At 43.7% G+C, this 22,520-nt stretch overlaps 1 protein-coding gene across 7 annotated transcripts in view; it reads left to right on the top strand.

Annotated features, from left to right (window-relative positions):
* The window catches only part of ELMO1 (engulfment and cell motility 1), a 644,335-nt gene that overhangs the window by 563,397 nt on the left and 58,418 nt on the right, over positions 1-22,520 (top strand). For all 7 annotated transcript variants that reach the window (XR_010322758.1, XM_023544287.2, XM_003406936.4 and 4 more), the window contains one exon: positions 15,000-15,163. Coding sequence is in view for 6 of the 7 variants with exons in the window: in XM_023544287.2 (XP_023400055.1) it covers positions 15,000-15,163 (164 nt within the window). In the remaining variant the exon portion in view is untranslated. The remainder of the gene's footprint in view (positions 1-14,999; positions 15,164-22,520) is intronic.

Raw genomic sequence — 22,520 nt, 5'->3', positions numbered from 1 at the left:
GAGAGAGGCCAGGGACCCCGAGCCTTACATTTTTGGCTCCTCTTTTGGACTGGCTTCCTGCAGATGCTAGAGAAAGTGAGAAAGATGTTTCTTCCATGGCCATTGTTCTTCAGCGAACCCAACACTAATTGATTTTAAGATGAATTGCTGCTTGGAAGGTCTATTTATTTATTTACTGGCTATAAAGATGCCTTAGACCCTAAATTAAAATGCCTTCTCGTGAGGAGCAAGGCAGCAGTTAGTGCTGTGTGTCTTGGTCTTTAGAACATGAAATCACCCAGTTAGCACCTGCGCTGAACTGCCACGTCAGAGGTTGTGTAACAAGCTATCTTGGGGCCTAACACTGAGGGCCTCAAGGCTCTCAATTCGGACTCTGATTGGATTCTTGGGCTGTTTGAAGGTCCCTGAGCTTTGCTTCCCTCTGCCATTTGATTTCTATTTTAATAACAGCAAAAGCTAGGGGAGATTCTAGAACAAGAGAATGGCAGGGCTGAGCCACCAGCTCCCTTTTCAACTGCCTCAGTGCCATCTGTTTCCCTCTAAGGATAAGTTTGAAAGGTCACTTTTCATACTTTGTCTCATAATATCCTTCCTTCAGGTTTCCGGCCCCTGCCTGGACACTGCCAGCTGCCCCCTTTCCCACTCACGGTTGGCACTCAGGCTGCTGCCCTGCTCTACCCAAGCATCTGGGATCACTGACCTTGACTGCTGCCCAAGGAGTTGTGGGCTAATATGGAAGATGTTGGAAACCCTGGTGGCGTAGTGGTTAAGTGCTACGGCTGCTAACCAAGAGGTCGGGAGTTCAAATCCACCAGGCGCTCCTTGGAAACTCTATGGGGCAGTTCTACTTTGTCCTATAGGGTCACTATAAGTCAGAATCGACTCGACGGCGGTGGGTTGGGTTTATGGAAGATGTTGGCTGCCCCTGCTAATGCCAGGTCCCTAAGCAGATTAGGCAGCTGTCCACAGTGGCTGTGTCTGCCTCAGTGAGATGCAACCCAGGGAGAGTTCTGGCTCTAAGTGGGAGGTGTTACTGTGGGACCTACTAAGCATGCTCAGAGCATCACAGGCCGTCTCTGACTGTCCCAGGTGAGAACACTCATCCTGACCATGCTCTAGCTAATACCTGAAGATCAAGCCTTGGGGAATTGCAGGCAGTAACAAGTTAAGGATTCAAGCTCAGGTGCCATCTATATATTGAACTGGGAAGTTTGAGGGAAAGTGCATGTCCCTTCTTTCTTTGGCCTAGAATTGCAGTCATCTATCCTTATGACAGAGCCCTGGAGGTGCAGTGGTTAAGAGCTCGGCTGCTAACCAAAATGTCAGCAGTTCGGATCCACTGCTTGCTCCTTGGAAACCCTGTGGGGCAATTCTACTCTGTCCTATAGAATTACCGTGAGTTGAAATTGACTCGATGGCCAGAGGTTTGGTATCCTTATGACCTTTACTATGTTTCATCATTTAGAACAGCTGTCCTCAACGCCAGCGGCACATCAGGGAAGCTTGGTAAAACATGACCACTCCCCAGAACCTGTTCCAGACCAAATGAATTAGAATCTCAAGGGGGGAGGCCCAGGCAAAGATACATTTTAAATGTTGTACAGACTGAGAGTTGAGGGCTACTGATTTTAGAAGGAATTCCTTTCTTTCAGTCTTTTGGTGAGCCTGTCAGCCATAAATTAAACAAATGTTCCCTCAGTAACTACTGCACGATTGCGCTGTGCAGGCTCTGGAGATAAAATAGGAAATAGGAAGGACTGGGTTTATTACATTATGTGTGACCAGCGGGATGATGGGAGAATAGGACCTCTGAGTTTGCTACGGCTGCTGGAAGAAAATACCACAAGCTGGGTGGCTTTAAGGAACATAAATGTATTGCCTCACAGTTCTAGAGGCTAGGAGCCTGAATTCATGGTGTCGGCAGAGCCATGCTGTCTCGATGACTCTAGAGGAAGAGTTTTCCTGTTCTCTTCTAGCTTCCGGTAGCCCCAGGTGCTTCTTGGTGTTCTTTGTCATATAGATGCATTTTCTTCCACCTATGTGTTACTCTATCTTTGTGTCCCTTCTCCCCTTTTATAAGATACCACTCAGAAGGGATTAGTACCCACCTTACTTTGATATGGAAACCCTGGTGGTATAGTGGTTAAGAGCTACCACTGCTAACCAAAAGGTTGGCAGTTTGAATCTACCAGGCCCTCCTTGGAAACTCTATGGGGCAGTTCTACTCTGTCCTATAGGGTTGCTATGAGTTGGAAATGACTCGACAGCAGTGGGTTTGGTTTTTTGGTTTTTACTTTGATATGACCTCCTTAACTTAACATCTTCGAAGGAAGGATCTATTTCCAAACAAGGTCACTTTCACAGATACAGGGGTTACCTTCAACATATCTTTTTGAGGACACAATTCAATCCATAACAGGGACACTTGCCCAAACTTTGGAGGAAGGACAACAGGTCAAGGAAGGTTATCACAGGCATCTAGGTCTATACTTGAAGAATGAGCAGGTATTAGTTACAGGAGGACAATGTTAGTTCAGTAGTAGAATTATTACCTTTCATGTGGAGACCCAGGTTCTATTCCCAGCCGGTGCACCTCATGTGTGGTCACTCATCTGTGATTGGAGGCTTGCATGTTGTTAGGATGCTGAACAGGTTTCAGTGGAGCGTCCATGCTAAGATAGACTAGGAAGAAAGGCCCGGTGATCTACTTTGAAAAATCAGCCAATGAAAACCCTATGGTTCACAATGGGCTGATTCCAGTGTACATGGGGTCACCAAGAATCAGGGCCTAACTCAACAACAGTTAATAACATTAGGTATAAAGAAAATTAGGTATAGGTGGAGAAAAAAAGCATAGATGAAGGCACAGGAGTGAAGGTCAAGGCACTGAAAGAGCCTCACTGTCTAGATCATGGGTGTGAGGAGTGGGGTCAAGTAAGGAGGTGTCTGCAAGACAGGGAGGTGGAAGCTAACAGTGAGGGCCCGTGTATGACAGTGCTGAGCCACCGTAGGTTTTAAGCAGGTAAATGATATGATCAGATTTGCATTTTAGAAATAAGCTGGCTGCAGTGAGGTGGGATTGAAGGAGGCAGAGTTGAAGTCAGAAGGTGGCTGGGTGAGCCAGCGAAGGCAGTGGGGCAGGGGTCCAGTGAGGTGCAGTGGCAGTGACATGAAGCAGGTAAAAGGAACAGATAACAAGAGATAGACTCAGCGTTGTCCTGTTGCTTCTCATAGCTGTGATCCTTAGAGCAAAATTCCTGACATTCATGAGTACAGTTTCTCAAGCCCAAGTGGTCCCATTATGTCCATTACCATTACAAAGTGTTTGCCAACACTCACAAAAGACTCCCTCAGAGTTGCATTCCGTCAAGAGTACAGGTATACAGCTCCTAGAGAACAGACCTTGGGTTGTCAGCAGTCTGCATTTCAGAAAATCTAACTTGGGGGGAGTTAAACAGTCTGCAGCAAACTGTTCTTTTTCCAAGCTCCTGGGTATGTATCTTAGGTTTTGATGTGATGGACAGCAAGCCTAGCATTTGTTTAGTTCTGAAACACCATCCTACCAAGAAATACCAAGTACAGCACTGGCTTTGGTGCTGAATGAGGTCATCATCACCCCTTCAGACAGAGGCACGTAGGAGCTCAGAGAGGAGAGAGCCATTAGAGACAAACAACAGTGTCTCTGGAAGGGAGTCCTGATTACTGGATGCCAAGATTAGACCACGTCCTGTGCGAAATGCAGAAGAACTGTTTTGCATTTATTAATGAACAGAATGTTTCAAATGCATCTTGTATAATTTAGGACAATGATGAAATCACGAGGTGCCAGAGGTTACATACCAGCTGAGCGGGCCCCTGTGATTTGAGAACGGTGTCTCTTCATTTACTTGAAGCCTGACCCCGCAGGCCCAGGAGAGCCGGTCACTTCACCAGGAGATTGTCCTAGAGAAAGGACAGCAGGTAGTGTGGCAGAAGGAAGCAAGGACAGGCCAAAGTATCTCCCAAGGCCCCTGAAACCATTCAGGGCTAGAGTTTAGAATACCGTCGAAAAGAAAAGAAAAAAAAAAAAAGTTCCCTTTAATCAAAATCACTTGTGTTCAATATGACCAAAATATAATAATCTTGAATTGCCCTTTACCCGTTGTAAACACCTGAAGTCACATGAGGCCTGTGCAAGTTGTTTGCATGCTGCAAGGAAGAACTTTTCTTTGGATAAGATGTCTTTATTGCTGTGATCCAGAGGAAACATCACGACAGTGGGTATCAGGTATTGGGCCCAACACTCTGCATCTTCTAGTCCTCACTAAAGATTATCACCTCCGCTTTACAGATAAGGAAACCAAGGTTCAGAGAAGCTAAGCGATTTGCCCAGGGTCTCCCAGCTAGTGGGTGATGGAGTCTGACTCTGAGACGAACACTGCTTTCTAAAGCCAGGCATTTTTCCTCTGTACTAAACCGAAACCAAACCAGTTGCTGTCAGGTCTATTCCAACTCATGGTGATCCCATGTGTTGCGGAGTAGAATTGCTCCATAGGGTTTTCTTGGCTGTGATCTTTACGGAAGCAGATAACCATAGCGCCACTGGGTGGGTTTGAACCACCAACTTTTCAGTTAGTACCAAGTGCAAATCATTTGTGCCACTCAGGGACCTCTTCCTCTATACCAGAAAAAAAAAACCTTCGTGCCATCAAATTGATTCGGACTCACAACAACCTTATAGGACAGAGTAGAACTGTCCCCTAGTGTTTCCAAGGAGCACCTGATGTTTCCTCTGGGTCAGCAAACTACTGCCCTGAAGGCCAAATTCAGGTCCCCACCTGTTTTTTTTATAAATAGAGTTTTATTGGAACAGTCACGTCCATTTGTTTACATATTATCTGTGGCTGCACTGGTGCTACCATCACAGAGCTAAGTAGTTGGAACAGAGACCATACAGTCCACACAGAAAATATTCTCTATGTGCCCTTCACAGAAGAAGTCTGCAACTGCTGCCCTGCCACGCTGCCCCAGGATAAATACAGAAAACTCAAACGCTTCTCTTTGGGCCCAGGCAGCACCTTTACTTTCTCTCTCCTTCATTTAATGTGTAAAAAAGTAGTAAATGTTAAATGAGAACGTAATTTTCTTTGTAAACTTTCGCAGAAAACACAATAAAATATTATTGGAAAAAAAGAAAGATTATAGCCATGAGAACCCCATGGAGCAGTTCTACTCTGTAGCACATGGGTTTGCCATGAGTCTGAATCCACTCAACAGCAATGGGTTTGGGTTTTGTTTGTTTAGGGAGAAAAATTTCTCCAGCCTGCCCCTGGGTCCATAATTGTCTTTGTCAAGTAAGTCACTGGTATTTACCCTATGTTCTTGTACTTTTTCTGGGCAAGTCCATTTCTCCACATTCTAACCTTGGGGTGTACCCCCGCAAAGTGACACCAGCCTCTGGGACCGTATTCTACCTGCACATGACTTTTTGGGTTTCCCTGCCCCCATCCCCCTCTCTGGGCAGAATCCCTCCAATGTTCTGGCTGTTACGAGCCTTCAGTCATTTTGTCTTGTGTAAGGAATATTTCTGGGAAGAAAAATGGTCCCATCCTGAGGCCCGGCAATGAAAACTCTCCCATATGAGTCATTTTTAAGCTAGACTGTGTGAGCGTCTGTCTTCTTAGAGACAGTCCTTTCTCTTCATTATGAAGATAAATCCATTGGATGGGCCATCACTGATTGGGGGTCAATTATACTGTTTTCTGAGTACTGACCACCCTTTAGTGGCAATGCCTGGTAGTGTACACTGTTGTGGCTTCTCCTGAAACCCTCTGCTCAGCTATAGCCTTGGAAGATAGCCAAAAGAGGCCTCTGGAACCCTAAGACACCACCTCAAAACCACAGACGTGCTTTAGCCTTGTAACCATAAAACCGTATCAGCGGTCCTATAATCCTGTTAAGGATTCAGCAGTCCTGTGATTTGGTTAAGGTTTTATTTATTGGTGGTTAATTCTACGGTTGAATGGGGGAGCCTTAGACTCTTTGGCACGGAACATGTCAATCATTATCACAGTATGGAAGATACTGTGTTAAGTACCATGAGCTATAATACAAATAAGAAACAGTTCTACCCTCCAGGGACTTCCAATCTAGTTGGTTTGAAAGACACATAAATAACTAACTTAACTGCCTCATAGTGATATGACATGAGGGCTGTAGGTAGTAGATGCCATACTGAAGGCTCAGAAGTGGTGCTGGATGTTTGCTAAGATCAGTGACTCATCACAAACCTGGTAGGTGGGGGGCTGTTAAAGCACTGAGTACAGTCGCCACCCCCAGGGCCTCTGATTCAGCAGATCTGGGGTGGGGCCTGAAAAGCTCCATTTTGGAGATAAAGATGTGGTCTGGGAGTAGCCTGTTACGGATATTTTTATAAGCAAAACCTCTGATAAGAGTAATTTCATTCTGGGCATTCTGGGAAGGAAAGGGCATTCCCACTTGCTAAGTGTCTACTGTGTTCCATTCAGTGTACCAGGTACCTTGCATGTAATATATTGTTTAGAGGAATTCCTGATGGCATAGTGGTTAAGAGCTAGGGCTGCTAACCAAAAGGTCAGCAGTTCTAATACACCAGATGCACCTTGGAAACCCTATGAGGTAGTTCTAGAATTCACAACAAGCCTGTGAATTGGGTGTTATTACAATGAAAAAACAGAGAAAGGGGAACTCATGTTTGTTGAATACCCACCATGTACCATAAGGAGCCCTGGTGGCACAGCGGTTAAGCGCTTGGCTGCTAACCGAAAGGTTGGCAGTTCAAATCCACCAGCTGCTCCTTGGAAACCCTGTAGAGCAGTTCTACTCTGTCCTGTAGGGTTGCTATGAGTTGGAATTGACTTAACTATAATGGATTTTTGGTTTATGTACCATAAAAGGTGTTACCTAATTTACAATCACGTGATGCATCCTAAATTATTAATTCTCTTATTGGCAAGTGATAAAAATCTGTCTCAGAGAGTTTGGGTATCTTGAGGAAGGTCAGAGATCCAGGAGATGTACAACCTGGATTCAAAACCAGGATGTGTTGGACTCTTACGGCTGAGAAGCCACACAGCAACCAGTACCCATCCATTCTCTGACAGGAAGTTACTCGTGTAGACTTCAAAGCATAATTTCTTTAATGCTCCGGATATTCACTACCTCTTCTGCCCTTGCTCTTGCTGGTCTCTCTGCCTGGAATTCCTTTCACCCCTTCTTTGCCTGAGTAACTCCCATTCACCCTTCAAGGCCCAGCACAAATGTAGTTTCAATATGAACGTTTCTCTGATGTCCCCTACTAACCCCAACCTTCGTATGTGTCCCCATGTACTTCACATTATTGGATTCTATCAACAACAACCACCACCACCAAACCCGCTGCTGCTGAATCAGTTCTGACTCATAACGACCCTATAGGACAGGGTAGAACTGCCCCATGGGTTTCTGAGGTTGTGAATCTCTACAGAAGCAGACTGCCACAGCTTTTTACACAGAGCAGCTGGTGGATATAAAGCCAGTATCGGAAAAGTGATTAGAGTAGGAGCCCACAGAGGCTCAGTAGATCTTGGAATAAAATATGGAGGCACATTTAAATTTAGCAACACTGAAACCAGGAGTACAGTGAACTGCTTTCCCAGTATGCTTGATCCCTTCCAGGGATTACGAGCACTTACAACCTTAACCCAGTCTTCCAAAGAACCAAAAGCGTTATCTCCAGTTGATGTACAAGTATCTTACAGGGCAAGGACTACAGCTTCCACTGTTTTTGTGAAGTATTACAGCAACACAGAAAATGTTGTGCTGGGATGACTCCAGGAACACATCAGAAGGCACGTTTCAGACAGCGCTTGAATAATCTGTCAATGGAAACAGCGAATGCAGATCCTGAGAGCTTGTTTTCTTTGATGTCTGTGGCAGAGTACATGCTGTAACTAAGAAGTTTTAACTCCATTGATTCACTGTTGTCTCTAACACTGTGGATTTTTTTCAAACAAATAAGAAAAGGTCTGATATTTTCCAAAGAGAACAGAGTTAAGGATGGTGGTTATGGTTGTCTTGATTTAGATTGCACACATGAAGTATTAACAGAGGCTTAAAGCCATTAGATAAGCTACTTTGCAAAGGCACAGAGGAATATTTGGTTTATATAACTGGTTTGTCTTCTTAAAAAAAAAAAAACTCCATGTGTCTTTCACTGGGGTTATTATCCTTGGCACACAGATAAGAAAAAGTAACCATAGAATTCTTAGGGCCAGTGCCAAACAAAGCCATGAAGTAGGTGAGGCCAGCCTTGGACTCCACCAGCCTCTAGTCTATGCTTTATGCCCACTGCTCCCATCCTACCCCTGGCTTCAGGAGCCCTCGTGGTCTCTGCTGCCTTCTCCTTATCAACCTACTCTTAGGAAAGCTTCTATACTTTCTTCAAACTGAAATATAAGTGACTGTCGGAAGTTTAAAGGATTGTTCCACTTACAGATTCTTGCATCCAGCAGGGATAAATCTTAAGCTACAGGAATGAGACTGTAGCAATGAATTTTAAGCGTAAGATATAAGTAGGAGTTCAAGAGCTTCCCACGCTACGTAAGGGATTATGGCTGTTTCCTTGCGCAGGTACAACCATAAGCGTACAAATAAAGGTGATTTTAAAAAGTCATTTCTTACCGAAGCAGCTTTGGTTTTTCTATCTAGCTTCCTTTTCCTGCTTCTCCCACTGCCCTGGCAACCTCAACCTCACAAACTGGCACCTCCTCTTGGACTTAACTGTGTGCATTTTTGGGGATGCTTTGGTGGCAAGTGACAAGAATCCCGTATTGCTTTAGTTAAAAAAAAAAAAGGTTCATGGCTGTATAGCTGATTATTGTAATTGCCGTCAATAAGTTGTACACCTGTACAAAATTGATCTGGCAGAAGTTGTGTGATAGATGTATTTACAACAACAACAGCAAAAAGAGTAGCTGCTGAGGCTGCTACTATGCAACCAAAAACCTCATGGAATTTAGCTCCTTAGTTTGGAGGTTTAAGGTCATGCTTTCATGGGACATCCCAGTTAGCTGGCCTAATAACATGTTAAGTGCTTCTGCTCTACCTCCTAGTTCATTGCACAGTGCCTGGGGTATTAAAACGTTGCAGGTGGTCATCCACGGTACCAAAATTGGTCTCTACTCACCTGGAGCAACAGAGGAAGGAGTGTCAGGGACAGGAGGAGGATATGGAATGTGTGGCTAATGCCTCCATGAAAAACTGCTTCCTTTGTCATGAGACCAGAAGAACTGGATGGTGCCCAGCTGCCACTACATTTTGATCAAAAATTCTGTAGAAGAATCCTCCTCAAAAGGGGGAAAAAGCAGAAGAGAACTTCAAATTCTCATGAAATCCAGACCTCCTGGAGCCATGAGGACTAGAAGAACTCCTGAAACTATTGCTCTGAGATAATCTTTAAAACGTAAACCAAAAATATCACCTGAAGTTTTCTTAAAACCAAACAGTAGTTTAGCTTAACTAGTAAAAAAAAATGTCTGCCTTGAGCATTATGCTCTTTTAAGAACTATCTATAAGGGATCAAAGTGACAACAGCAACTCAAAGGATTAGATAGGAACCTGAAGGGTCAGCGAGTCTATTAATGAGGGAGGAACAACTCAGAAAAGGAGGAGAGAATGGGTGCACAACTTGAACAATGTAATCAGTGTCGTTGAATTGTACACGTAGACAGGTGTATGTTTTGCTGTTTATATTCCCAACAACAACAACAACAAAGTTTCATGGACCCAAACCACCAGATATAAGAGTTGAACTGACTATATGGGTGAAGTGGCTTAACCATTATCAACACTCTCTTGTACACATTTCTCTTTCTTCTATCTGATTCTGTCAGCATTGGTCTCATCTTGGCTCTCTACTTATTAAAGAGCATGCTTCAGCTTTACCTCCAAGTCAGAAAAGTCTGGGGAAGGATGTTCACTGGTCAATTTAGGTCACACACTCGCTTCTTAGGCCCATCACTGTGTCTAAGCAGATGTGGTGTGATGACAGTCAACTCTTCGACAGCCTCATAAGAATCACATGAAGTGGGGAAATCACTGGGCCCCCTGAGCTTCTATTTCTTCGTCTATAAAATTAAGCAAATGGATACATCTCTAAAGCTCTCCCAGCTTTAATCTGATTCTGTTTAAAATTGCTTCTTCCAACATTATGCTGAGTAAGTTAAGTCTGTCACAGAGAGACAAATATTGTATAATTCCACTTATATGAAATAGCTAGAATAGGTAAATGCATAGACACCAAAGTTTATTAGTGGTTACCAAGGGTGGGAGGGGAGGGAAAAGAGGGAGTCATTGCTTAGGGGACACTGAGCTTCTGTTAAAGATGATGGAAAATTTTTGGAAAAAGGTAGTGGTGATGGTTGCGCAACAGGAGAAACATAATCAATGTCGCTGAATTGTACATGTAAAAAATGCTGAGATGGCAAATATTTTGTTATATGTATACTTATCACAATTAAAAAAAATTGCTTCTTTTGTTTATGTTATTCTGATAGCTGTGTAAGGAGGCCTGGCGGTACAATGGTTAAAGTGCCCAGCTGCTAACTGAAAGTTCAGTGGTTCGAACCTACCAGCTGCTCTGAGGGAGAAAAGACTTGGCGATCTGCTCCCATAAAGATTTCAAACTAGGAAACCCTATGTGACAGTTCTTCTCTGTCCTAGCGGGTCACTATGAGTTGGAAACAGCTCAAGGGCACACAACAACAAACAACAATCACTGTGTCTTTGTCTCTTTTACATGTTCTGCCTCCCACCAGAAGTCAGATAATATTGGGAGACAATAATTATTCCCTTGTCTCAACTCCAAGTCCCTCTAAATGGGAAATGGGGCAGCCCCTGCAGTGCCCCTCACATTAGACTGCAAAACATTATAATTCAGCCTTCACTAAATCCAACCGCAATTTATACCACATGATATAAGATGGTCACAGTTTCAGAATTTGTCAGGCATCCCAAATTTAGCATTTTGCCTGAGTTAAAAAAGAAGCAGATCAGGTAGCAGGTCAACTGGAAATTTTCCTTTATGTCGTTATGCTGGGAGCACGTAAAGATGCAGCCCAGGCTCAACATAGCTAATAGCGGTGCTGTCCGTGTTATTCATCTATTTCTACACCATTGAACACCCACACTTCCTTCAAAGCCCACATGAAATATCTTCTCTGAAATGTCACCCCACCTGCCAACAAAGTCCGTGAGTCTGTCTTCTCCATGACTTCTACCCTTCTATTGTAATGATCTTTGGCCACATCTCTCTCCTATTAGACCATTAGTTCAAAGAAGGCAAAAATTATGTCTTATTCTTCTTTGAATTCCTAGTGCCTAGCACAGTGCAGACACTTGGTAGGTGTGCAGTAATATTTGTTGTATTGACTTCACAAGTAAGATTTCCAAGCAAATATGTGTTAATAACTTCTATCAGTCAATCCTGACTGAAGGTAAGCTAATAATGAGTTAGACTCCAGGGAGCATCCCAGTCATGGCCCTAGAAACTCCCATGAATCAGAGGTCCAGAGGTCATTTGCCTTTATGCTTTTATACAGTTGCTGTTCCAGCAACCACCCCCTCACAGGGCAAGTGGGGTGGGCAGGTCCTCTGAGAACAGCAGTGCCTAATGGATAAGGCAGATCCATGTATGACTGGAGTAGGGTCTGTCTGCCTCTCATTTGTTTCTGAGGTTTCCTAAGACTCCCAACATTAGCCTCTGTTAGTGTGTGTGTAGAAACCCTGGTGGCATAATGGTTAAGTGCTATGGCTGCTAACCAAAAGGTCGGCAGTTCGAATCCGCCAGGCACCCCTTGGAAACTCTATGGGGCAATTCTACTCTGTCCTGTAGGGTCACTATGAGTCAGAATGGACTCGACGGCAGTGGGTTTGGTTTTTTGGGTCAGTGTGTGTGTGTACGTGTGTGTGTGTGTGAGAGAGAGAGAGATAAGGTATCCCCTCCCAGAAAACCCCTATGAAGATGCAAATATGTGTTACCTAACTATGAGTCGAAATCAACTTGGTGGCAACGGAGGTTTGGGTTTGGTAATAGTGGATATTCTTATGGACTTGGATTCCTAAAACTCAGAAGCACGTAAGAAAAATAGGGTTGATACCAGTTGAAAGTAGATGGATTTGTTTTCCTGCCAGCCACCTATTGCTCATCTTACCCTCTGGTCAGCCATTTTCATTTGGTAAAGGGAAATGTGGTCAATGGGGGACCCCTGGGCACACGGTTGGTGCAGAGTATGGTATACTGCAAGGGATGGGTGTGCTGATAGCTAAAGAGCAAGGACACCTGCACCCTCAAATTGGACGGTCAGGGCCTATGAGTTCCCCTGAGGCCTGATGGGCACTGCTCAGCTTTCCCTAAAAGCCAGCTTGGTTTGGCTGCCTAGAAGGATTCGCTTTCTTCTCCAGCCTCCCCCTCTCCTTCCTCCTCTGAAGATCCTGGCCAGGACCTGATGCAGATAGGGCAGCTGCCAGAAAGACACCTGAGTGAGTTTCTTAGCAGTCTGCACCCCAGAGAGGGGCAGTGCAATTGAACAGAGCTCAGCAAGTGCAAGGAGATGTCAAGTGTTTAGAGGACATTTCAGGTCGCTGATGTTTACTAAGGCTGTGAGATGTTTCCCACTGCCTAGCAGTCAGGCAGATTCCAAAGTTTTGGTTTGGTAGTCTTTTCCATGATGTAAAATTGTTACCTCTATTACAATAACATTTCATAAAAAAGGCATCTTAGTGTGACTAGTCAGTGACAATTATTGAGTACCTAGTAAGTGGGAATTATTGAATGAACAACTCAAAAGAAACCATAAAGAGTATATTGGGATTGTAGTCACAGTAATAAAGAATCAACGGTGTCCCGGAGCTGCGCAACATTAAGTCTACGCTGTATCCACCTTACTTAGGGTTCTCCAGAGAAACAGAACCAGTGAAATAGAAATATAGAGAGAGATTTTTACTTCAAGGAATTGGCTCATGGCGATTGAGAACACTGGCTAGAGACTCCTGTTGGCTCATATAATTGGAGGGGAAGCGCAGAGCTGGAGACTTCTGCAGGTTTACATCCCAAGATCCATAGGTCAGATGACAAAAAGAGTGCCGAGTAAAGAATGAAGAAAGAGTTCTGCCAAAATGTCTCTTTAGTGTCTATAGGCAGAACATCCCACAGAGAGGTGATACCTACTCTTACGCACACACACACACACACACACACACACTAACAGAGGCTAATGGTAGAAATCTTAGGAAACCTTTTCAACTGATCAATTGATTACATTTCATCAGATTACGTTATGGAAGGCGATTATGTTACATTACGTTGGATTATATCATGGAAGGTAGCCTGCTCTACCCAAAGCCAGCTGATTTAATCACATGTTATCTACTCTATGACAGCAACTAGTGTTTGGCAAGCACCTGGGAACCATAGCCTAGCCAAATGGACACCTAAAACTAACCATCACAACCAGTATCTTAGAATTCAACTCAGTATGCACGACTTCGGACGAGTCATCAGTCCTTTCTCTGTTTCAGTTTTCTTAGCTTTAAAATAGTAGCAATAACACTCTGTTCTGTTGGAAGTAGGATTAAATGAGATGATGAATAGCAAAGTGGAAGCCAAGATATAGTAGAGGTGCATGTGTGATTTTGTCTTGTTCTTAAGTTAACCAAATGATGCCAAGAATGGTGGCATGAGAGGTAGTATAGTAGATTGTTTAAAATTCTGGGTTCAAATTGCAGCTTTGCCATGTACCAACCACAGGTATGATTTTCAATGTGTTACTTAATGTCTCAAAGCCTCAGTTTCCTCGTATGTAAAGTGGAGATGATGATAATATCTATTTCATAGATTTGAATGGATAGAGAGAACATGTATAAAGCATCTATATATAAAAAATCTAGTTCATAGTTAAAAAAAACCAAACCTGTTGTTATTGAGTTGATTTCAACTCATAGTGACCCTATAAGACAGAGTAGAACTGCCCCACGTGGTTTCTAACACTATAATCTTTACAGAAGCAGACAGCCACATCTTTCTCCCACAGAGCCGTTTGTAGGTTCAAACCACTGACCTTTTGGTTAGCAGCCGAGCACTTTGACCACTGTGCCACCAGGGCTCCTTTTGGTGCATAGTAGGTAGCTTAAAAACTAAAATAATTGTTGTTTCCATCTATAATGAAGGGTGAAAACAGAAGCAGCAAAATTACAGCAAGTCCCTTGGATGCCTCTGTGTGTTCTCGGGTCTTTTCCTGCTCTGTACATTCTGATGAAGCTGAATCTATATTAATAGAGGCAATGGTTAATTGTCTCCTTCTGGGCTAGACCTGTCCTGTGGTGGTAAATGACCATATTCTTCTTTTTTCTTGAGGCAGCCAATGGAATATACCAGTTATAATTTAATAAACCTCTTTTTTCTTTTAATGCCTTATTCAAAGAGGCAATGCTACATAAACATTTCCAAATTCATAATTTGTATGAACACCCAGGACCTAACTCTATGGGGAAGGTGGTCTGGAGAGGCCTGTGTGGGTATCTGTTCACATTCATTTGAACTGGTGCCAAGCCAGCTTCCACAGTTAATTGTGTTTCAGTGATTTTGTTTCGTGGTAAAAATAATTAATATGCAGGCTTCTAGCTATCGCTTGGCCTTCTTTTGTTCCTGACTCTTGAGCTTGCATTGGTCACGGTTTTGTTTCCGCAGCAGCCACAGAATAAATCCAGGAATGGAGCACGCCTCCAACCCTCCCCATTTCCACCTTGGTCAATCCATTTCCTTCCTTGTGGTTCCAATGGCACAAGAGAAGCATGAAAGTTTACTCTATGGAAAAGTGTGCTCAAGGTTTGGGCTGAGAGTGCAGGGGCATTAGTGAGGTAGGGAGCCATTCACTCTGAAAGTCTCTTCTGAATGGCCAGGGTCAGCCCCTGCCCCAAAATGATGGTCTTCCTTTCATCCACAGGTAATGCAGGTGGTGAAGGAGCAGGTTATGAGAGCTCTTACAACCAAGCCTAGCTCCTTGGACCAGTTCAAGAGCAAACTGCAGAACCTGAGCTATACTGAGATCCTGAAGATCCGCCAGTCTGAGAGGATGAACCAGGAAGACTTCCAGTCTCGCCCAATTTTGTAAGTTACCCTGGCCCTGCATCTCCCCAAAGGCTCTAACCCTCCTTTCTAGAGTGGAAACCGACCATACAGCTGGACTGTGTGGTGAGCGCTTTAGGGGAGGCCAACAAGGATATTACAAAAGTTCTGAATTCACTTAAGGAAGCCTCAGCAGCTTCTTGGGGAAGGGCTGGGCAGAGGTGAGTTGACACATTCTGGGCTGAAGACCAGGGTGTTGATGGGAGGTGGGGGCAGGTGCTAACAGAATGGATCTAAACCAGAAGATGGCCCAGTTGATGCCATTCCTCATAAGGGTGTATAGCTAAAAAGTATTGGACTTTCTCCACGATGTGGGACAACTTTTTTTGCCTGTAAAACTATATTCTATGTGAGTGCCCTTTGAGTGCCAAGATGCTGTAAGCCAGCTGGAGTGAGGCCCACCAATAATTAAAGCAAAATAAACATTTGCTCTAGTAAGGAGCAGGAGTGCTAGTGAGTGGGAGGGAGGAGAGCTTGAGAGCAAGAGGGAGATCCACCTTCTCCCCCCACCTCCCCAGTTGGCTCTCCTTGGCATTGGAGGATCTTGTATCACCCCTTGACTATAAACCTCCAGGCCTACAGTAGTAGGGTGCTAGCAGTCTCCTTTTTGCAGGACTTTGCATCAAATACCACTTGTAACACTTCGCCTAGTTTCATGTTTCTCCATCGTTAAAATGTTGCGAACCTCAATCATAAGGACTGTTTTGTCTGCTTCATCTTCTCTTAGAACTGGCCTATTTATCTTCCCAGGCCCTTTTCCTAAAAGCGAGGTCAGCTTTGTTACCCTGACATTTTTTAGGGAAGGAGATAGGAACACATAGAGGTCAGAAAGGTGTTTGACATCTCTTCTTTTTCTGCTCTCAGAAGATAGGACACAGCCTCATTTGAACTTTTGTGTGAAGCACGCTTGGAATATAGGTGCGATTCGGAAGCCCATCTTAAACCTCCTCCTCAGAATCTTTCTCCTTCTGCCCCTCTCTGATTCTTGCTCTCATCTGCTTGACACTTTTTAATGCTTAGAAGCTCGCAAAGCTCCACCTCATGCTATCTCATGTCCTCATATCCCTGTAGAGTAGGCAGGCCTCATTCCCTGGTGGTGCAGTGGTTAAGATCTTGGCTGCTTAACCAAGAGGCTGGGAGTTCAGATCCACCAGCTGCCCCTTGAAAATTCTATGGGACAGTTTTACTCTGTCCTATAAGGTAGCTATGAGTTGGAATCAACTAGCTGGCATTGGAATTTCGGCTTTTTTATTCTCATTAAAGAGTGAAGGGACTTGCTAGCAAGTGGAGGAGCTGAGACTTGAACTCAGCTCTGCTGGTCCCTCAGATGATGCTTTGTCCACCCCACCAGAGCTCCTTTGCAGTGCTCAGGACTAAGATGAGATTAAAAATGCCAAGTCTGAAAAGACAATAGCCAAGACACAAATTTGTGCATTTGTGTTTAAATCTTAAGAAGGACCATTGGAGATGGGGAGCAGAACTGCAGACTTTAGTTGGGATGAAGTTAGTCAGGAGGGGAGGGACAATGCTCCCTAAGCACCTCGGCTTACATCATTGTAAGACCTCAGTCAGAACTGCACTGATCACCAGCTAGCTCTTACCAAAGGCACCACTGGGGCTTTGCATTGGTCCTCAGCCAGAGGAAGCAACAGCTAGAAATCAGAACAGAATGCACCTTGGATAAGTTACCTGGCTCCTTTCAGATACAGTTTCTCACCTGCAAGAAGCGTCAGCAGTGCGTCACCCCGCCCCATGGCCTACACTACTAAAACATTGGACTTCATGACATCTGTCTCGGCAGATACGTCAACACAAGGATACTTTATTATGCTTTTGACAGTAATTCTTAAAACCTAAAGGGAGATGTGAGAAACCACTTCAGTGGAGGCCAGCTAAACCCATTGCTGTTGAGGCGATTCCAACTCATAGCGACCGTATAGAACAGAGTAGAACTCCCCACGGGGTTTCCAAAGAGCAACTGGCAGATTCAAACTGCCCACCTTTTGGTTAGCAGCTGAGCACGTAACCACTGTACCACAAGGGATTACAAATTAATGTTTTCTGTATAACTCCCCATACCCTTCTCCTCCCAGCCCCTGGTAAGCACTAATCTTTTTTCTCAATAGACTTACCTATTCTAGATATCTCATATAAATGAGATCACACAATATTTGTCTTTTTGTGTCTGACTTATTTCACTCAGCATAATGTTTTCAAGGTTCGCCCATGTTGCATCATGTATCAGAGCTTCATTTCTCTTAATAGCTGAGTAATATTCCATTATGTGGTATACTGTTTATCTGTTGAGGGACACTTGGGTTGTTTCCACCCTAGGTTAATGTTTGACTGTGACTTTGTTCCAAGCAAGAATGCTAACTATACGTCAAGTGTAAAGATTTTGCTCCTGCTTTGGCTTTATAACTTTACTTCCCAAGGTGCTGCCTGTGATGTTCTAAAATTCCTTTTCCTTTTATTACAAGAAGCTCTAACCTTACATTTATTATGTGAGGAGAAGCAATGCAAATATAAAGAAAATCTCCTACGTGACAGTTTTTGCATCGTCACTCAGCCATGGCACTGAAAAGCGTGGGAGTTCCTGGTATGGTGGCGGTGAAATCACAAAGAGTTGTCAGAAGCTGCAGCATCGAAAGGGGAAGGCCCTGGGCCGCCTGGTCATTGTCCCAGCTTGTGAAGTGGGCAGTCAGGAGCTGGCCCAAAGCTTCTCCAATGGATGTTTCGTCCCTCTTTTTTTATTCGAATCACCTATTAGGAAATCATTGTGGGGTTGGGCAGGAGTCTAAACACTGCCCAAAGGGCTCCTGAGATAAACCCAAGTCACCAGAGAGAAAGGGACTGACCATGTGTATTTGTTATCTATTCATTCATTTAACAAGCAGGCATTGAGCAGTTCCTACCTGCCAGCCCTGCCCAAGGTGCTGGGCATACACAATGAACCAGAGACACTGGTCCCCACCACCCCAGGTTTTAAGGCTGATGGTGGCTCTTAGCCATTACCACAGACTCTGCTCAGGACTTGGTTGAGGAAGTATGAGATGTCCCAAGAGCACACAGGAGACTAACCCAAGCTTGGGGGTTAGTATGTTAGAATTTCAGAGCTGAAAGAACCTTTAAGATCATCCCACCCAACTTTTTCATTTTGCAGACAAGGACAAGCAACTTGTCTGGGGCCTGACCACTAGTGTGGAAGCCAGCTGGCCGTTGGGCCATTGGGCCAGCAGTGCTCCCTGCTTCTTCCAGCTCCTCTGCATACAGCATAGTGGGAAACCAGCGCCTCGCAGACCCCTGAGGCACACACTGCATTCTTATAAAGCATTATATAATCTTAGGAAGAAAATGCCAACTCAAAGTGAACAATTATTTGGGGGGACTGCATATGCAGTTAGAGTCCCTGCGTGGAGCAAACTGTTAAGCACTTAACTACTAACCAAAAGGTTGGCAGTTCAAGCCCACCCAGACGCACCTCGGAAGATGGCCTGGCAATCTGCTTCCTAAATGTCACAGCCTTGAAAACCTTCTGGAGTAGCTCTATTCTGCACACATGGGGTCACCATGAGTTGGAATCAATTTGATGGCCACTAGCAACAACAACAACATATATGCAGCAGGTTGAATAAACTCTATTTTATTTCTAAAACTGATTGCTGTCCAGTCAATTCCAACTCATAGTGACCCTATAGGACAGAGTAGAACTGTCTCACAGGGTTTCCAAGGAACAGCTGGTGGATTCAAACTGCAGACCTTCTGGTTGGTAGCCAAGGTCTTTAACCACTGTGCCCAAAGAGGAGGTGTTTGTTATTTTCTCCTTTGTGTGACTTAAGTCCATTCACGCAATTATCCAAATGAATAGATATAAAAAAGCTTGAATAGTCTAAAAATAGGTCATTTAACACTATCTTAGGAAGAAAAGGGGACTGCAAGGACAAATTCTAGTGAAGCAGAATAGTAAAATGTGTAAAACCTAAACTCCTAGACCTGGTTCAGAGTCCAACTCCATCACTTATAAGTAGATCTTTAGGCAATTTACTTAACCCATGCTAAGCCTTGTTTTTTTCTCATCACTAAAAATGAAGATGTTAAAAGGGTCTACCTCACTGGGTTGTTATGAGGATTCAATGAAGTAGTGCTTGAAAAACAATTAATACATCCCTGGCCCATAATATCAAGGAAATAGTCTCTCTTATTTTTAGCTGAAGGAGCCCTGGTGGCGCTATGGTTAAGTGCTCAGCTGCTAACCGAAAGGTCAGTGGTTCAAACCCACCAGCCACTCCGCAGGAGAAAGATGGGGCAGTCTGCTTCCATATAAATTTATAACCTTGGAAACCCTTTGGGGCAGTTCTGTTCCGTCCTATAGGGCTGCTATGAGTCGGAATTGACTCGACGGCAATGGGTTTATTATTAAGGGATAATCATAATTTAATAAGTTATGATACTATTAAATATGTAAATGGTAAAATTGACACTGCAAATGTATTTGTATGTGCTTCACCTTGTGTTAAAAGTACAGTAAAAGTGGGAGAGAAAGAAAAAGCAAAAACAGAGCCAGAAGTAAGGCTAATGCCTACACCTACTAAAGACTGCCCACAAGCTGCACTCGAAGCTTCTTTGTAACCAAAGCCAGTAAGACAGGCTTGCCAGTTACACAACATTCAGTGTTCAGAGCATTTGACACTTTTCAAGTGCCTGCCATGTTTCATGTGTTGGCAGTTCAGCAGTGACGAGAACAGACACAGTCCTTACCTTCACGGTGGTTATATTCTATTGGGGAGAAACAGACAATTGACATGGTAAACAAGTTAATTATATAGCAAGTTAAAAGAGGATATATGTAATGAAAAAATAAATCAGGGTATGGGAAATGGAAGGTTTTCAGTTTTAAATGGAGTGGTCAGACTAGATCCCTCTAATTAGGGCGGTGACATTTGAGCAAAGATGTGTGAGAGATTAAGGGAGCAGGGTATGTGGGTCTTCGGGTGAAAAACATTCCAGGCAGAGAGAATCAAAGGTCCTGAGGTAGAAATGGGTACAGGTTCGTAGTGACTACTAAAGAGGCCAGTGTGGGGGCTGGAGCAGAATAAGGGTGGGATAGAGCAGTAGGTAGCGAGGCTAGAATGGTAGACCAGAAACCTGATTACATAGGGTTTCGTTGCCAATTGTAAGCATTTTAGTCAAAGGGAACTACTGGAGGGTTTGAGCAGAGGAGTGACATTATCTGACTTAGGTTCGTAAATGATCATTCTGGCTAGGATACTGGGACTATTAAAGGTCACATTTGGAAGCAGAGAGATCAGTTAGGAGACTATTTTAATAATCCAGGCAAGAGGTAAAGAGAATTGATTAGATTCTCTAATACACATTAGCTTTATTTTGAAGAGACAACGGTTTTTTCTCATTGATTAGATGTGGTGTGTAAGAGAAAGATGTCAAGGATGAGCTCAAGGATTTTGGCCTGAACAACTAAAGAATGGAGTTGAGATGGGGAAGACTGTGAGTGGAGCAGATTCGGACAAGGAAATTAGGAGTTTAGCTTCAGCTATATCAAGTTGGAGATCTCTAAGAGGCATCCAAGTGTAGAGGCCTAACAGTCAGTTAGGCAAATGAGTCTGAATTCAGCAGAGAAGTCTAGGTTGGCAATATAAATCTGGGCATTGTTAGCATATAGTTATTTAAAGCCGTGGGTCTGTATTATACAGAACTAAAGAGGATCAAGGACTGAGCCCTGAGACCCTCCTCCAGTGTTGAGACAGAAACATCAATTTCCATGAACTAACTCTGTCACTCAGCGTGAGTTTCCACTAACTACTTCTAGATGAGGGGTTGGCAGACTATGGCCTGTGAGCCAAACATGGCCCACCACCTATTTTTGTAAATAAAGTTTTATTGGAATACAGCCATGCTCATTTGTTTATGTAGTGTGTATGGCTGCTTCCACACTACAATGACCAAGTTGAGTAGATGTAACAGACACTCTATGACCCACAAAGCCTGAAATATTTACTACCTGGCCTTTTACAGAAAAAGTTTGCCACCCCTGTAGTCAACGAATACCGAGTAGTAACTCAGGAGAGCAGATCCCAGGTTGAGGAAGGAATCCCATCAGCCTAGTGGTACTGTCTCTCTTCTGTGTATGGGAGTGGCCTCATTGGGCCTACACTTGGAATTGCTTTCCAGAAACAGTGTTACCCTTATGAATGGTTCTTCACATGATTTTCGACCCTCCTCCTTTTGTTTTCTTTTTATTTTTTATTTACAAGACTTCTGGAGACAATCTGAGGAATATTTATCAAAGCAAGGCCAGTGAACCCATGACATTGGCCTCCTTGACCCCAGGCTGAGCATTTCAGCACCCAATTCCAGCCCCTGATGCTGTTACCTGAATTACTCTAGGGTTCACATCTCATCCACAGAAACGCAATGTTCAGATTAATCATGTTTCCATAATATGAGTGAATTTTAGAGCTCCTGAGTTCATTCACAGGGAAAGAAGAAGAAATTGTTTAGAAAAAAAGATAAGTATCCCATTTCCCTCATTTCCTAATCATGTTTTGGAGTCCTTTGAGGTTTATAACCAAAAAAGGGTAACTTTTTTTTTTTCAGTGAATGCAATAAATTTGTTCAAAAAAAGTAACAGAAAAGTATTGACCACTATTACCACCAGACATAGTCACATTTACACCAAATACATGAGGAAGATATTGCCCAGATATAATTCTGATTAAAAAAAAAAAAAAAAAACTGTTGGAAAAACCCAGGTACAAAGGGCCACATAAACCAGAGACTACATCAGCCTGAGACCAGAAGAACTAAATGGTACCCGGCTACAACCGATGACTGCCCTGACAGGGATCACAACAGAGAACCCCTGAGAGAACAGGAGAGCAGTGGGATACAGACCTCAAGTTCTTGTAAAAAGGCCACACTTAATGGTCTGGCTGAGACTAGAAGAACCCCAGAGGTCATGGTCCCCAGACCTTCTATTAGCCCAAGATAGGAACCATTCTAAAGCCAACTCTTTAGATGGTGATTGGACTGGACTATAGGATAGAAAATCATACTGGTGAGGAGTGAGCTTCTTGGCTCAAGTAGACACATGAGACTATGTGGGCAGCTCCTGTCTGGAGGGGAGATGAGAAGGCAGAGGGGGTCAGAAGCTGGCTGAATGGACACAAAAATAGAGGGTAGAGAGAAGGAGTGTGTTCTCTCATTAGGGGGAGAGCAACTAGGAATATATAGCAAGGCGTATATAAATTTTTGTATGAGAGACTGACTTGATTTGTAAACTTTCACTTAAAAGTACAAAAAAAAAACTAAAAAAAAAAAA

The sequence above is a fragment of the Loxodonta africana genome, chromosome 8 (assembly GCF_030014295.1).
Source record: "Loxodonta africana isolate mLoxAfr1 chromosome 8, mLoxAfr1.hap2, whole genome shotgun sequence".
Lineage (NCBI taxonomy): Eukaryota > Metazoa > Chordata > Mammalia > Proboscidea > Elephantidae > Loxodonta > Loxodonta africana.
This window is presented reverse-complemented; position numbering and strand designations above follow the sequence as displayed.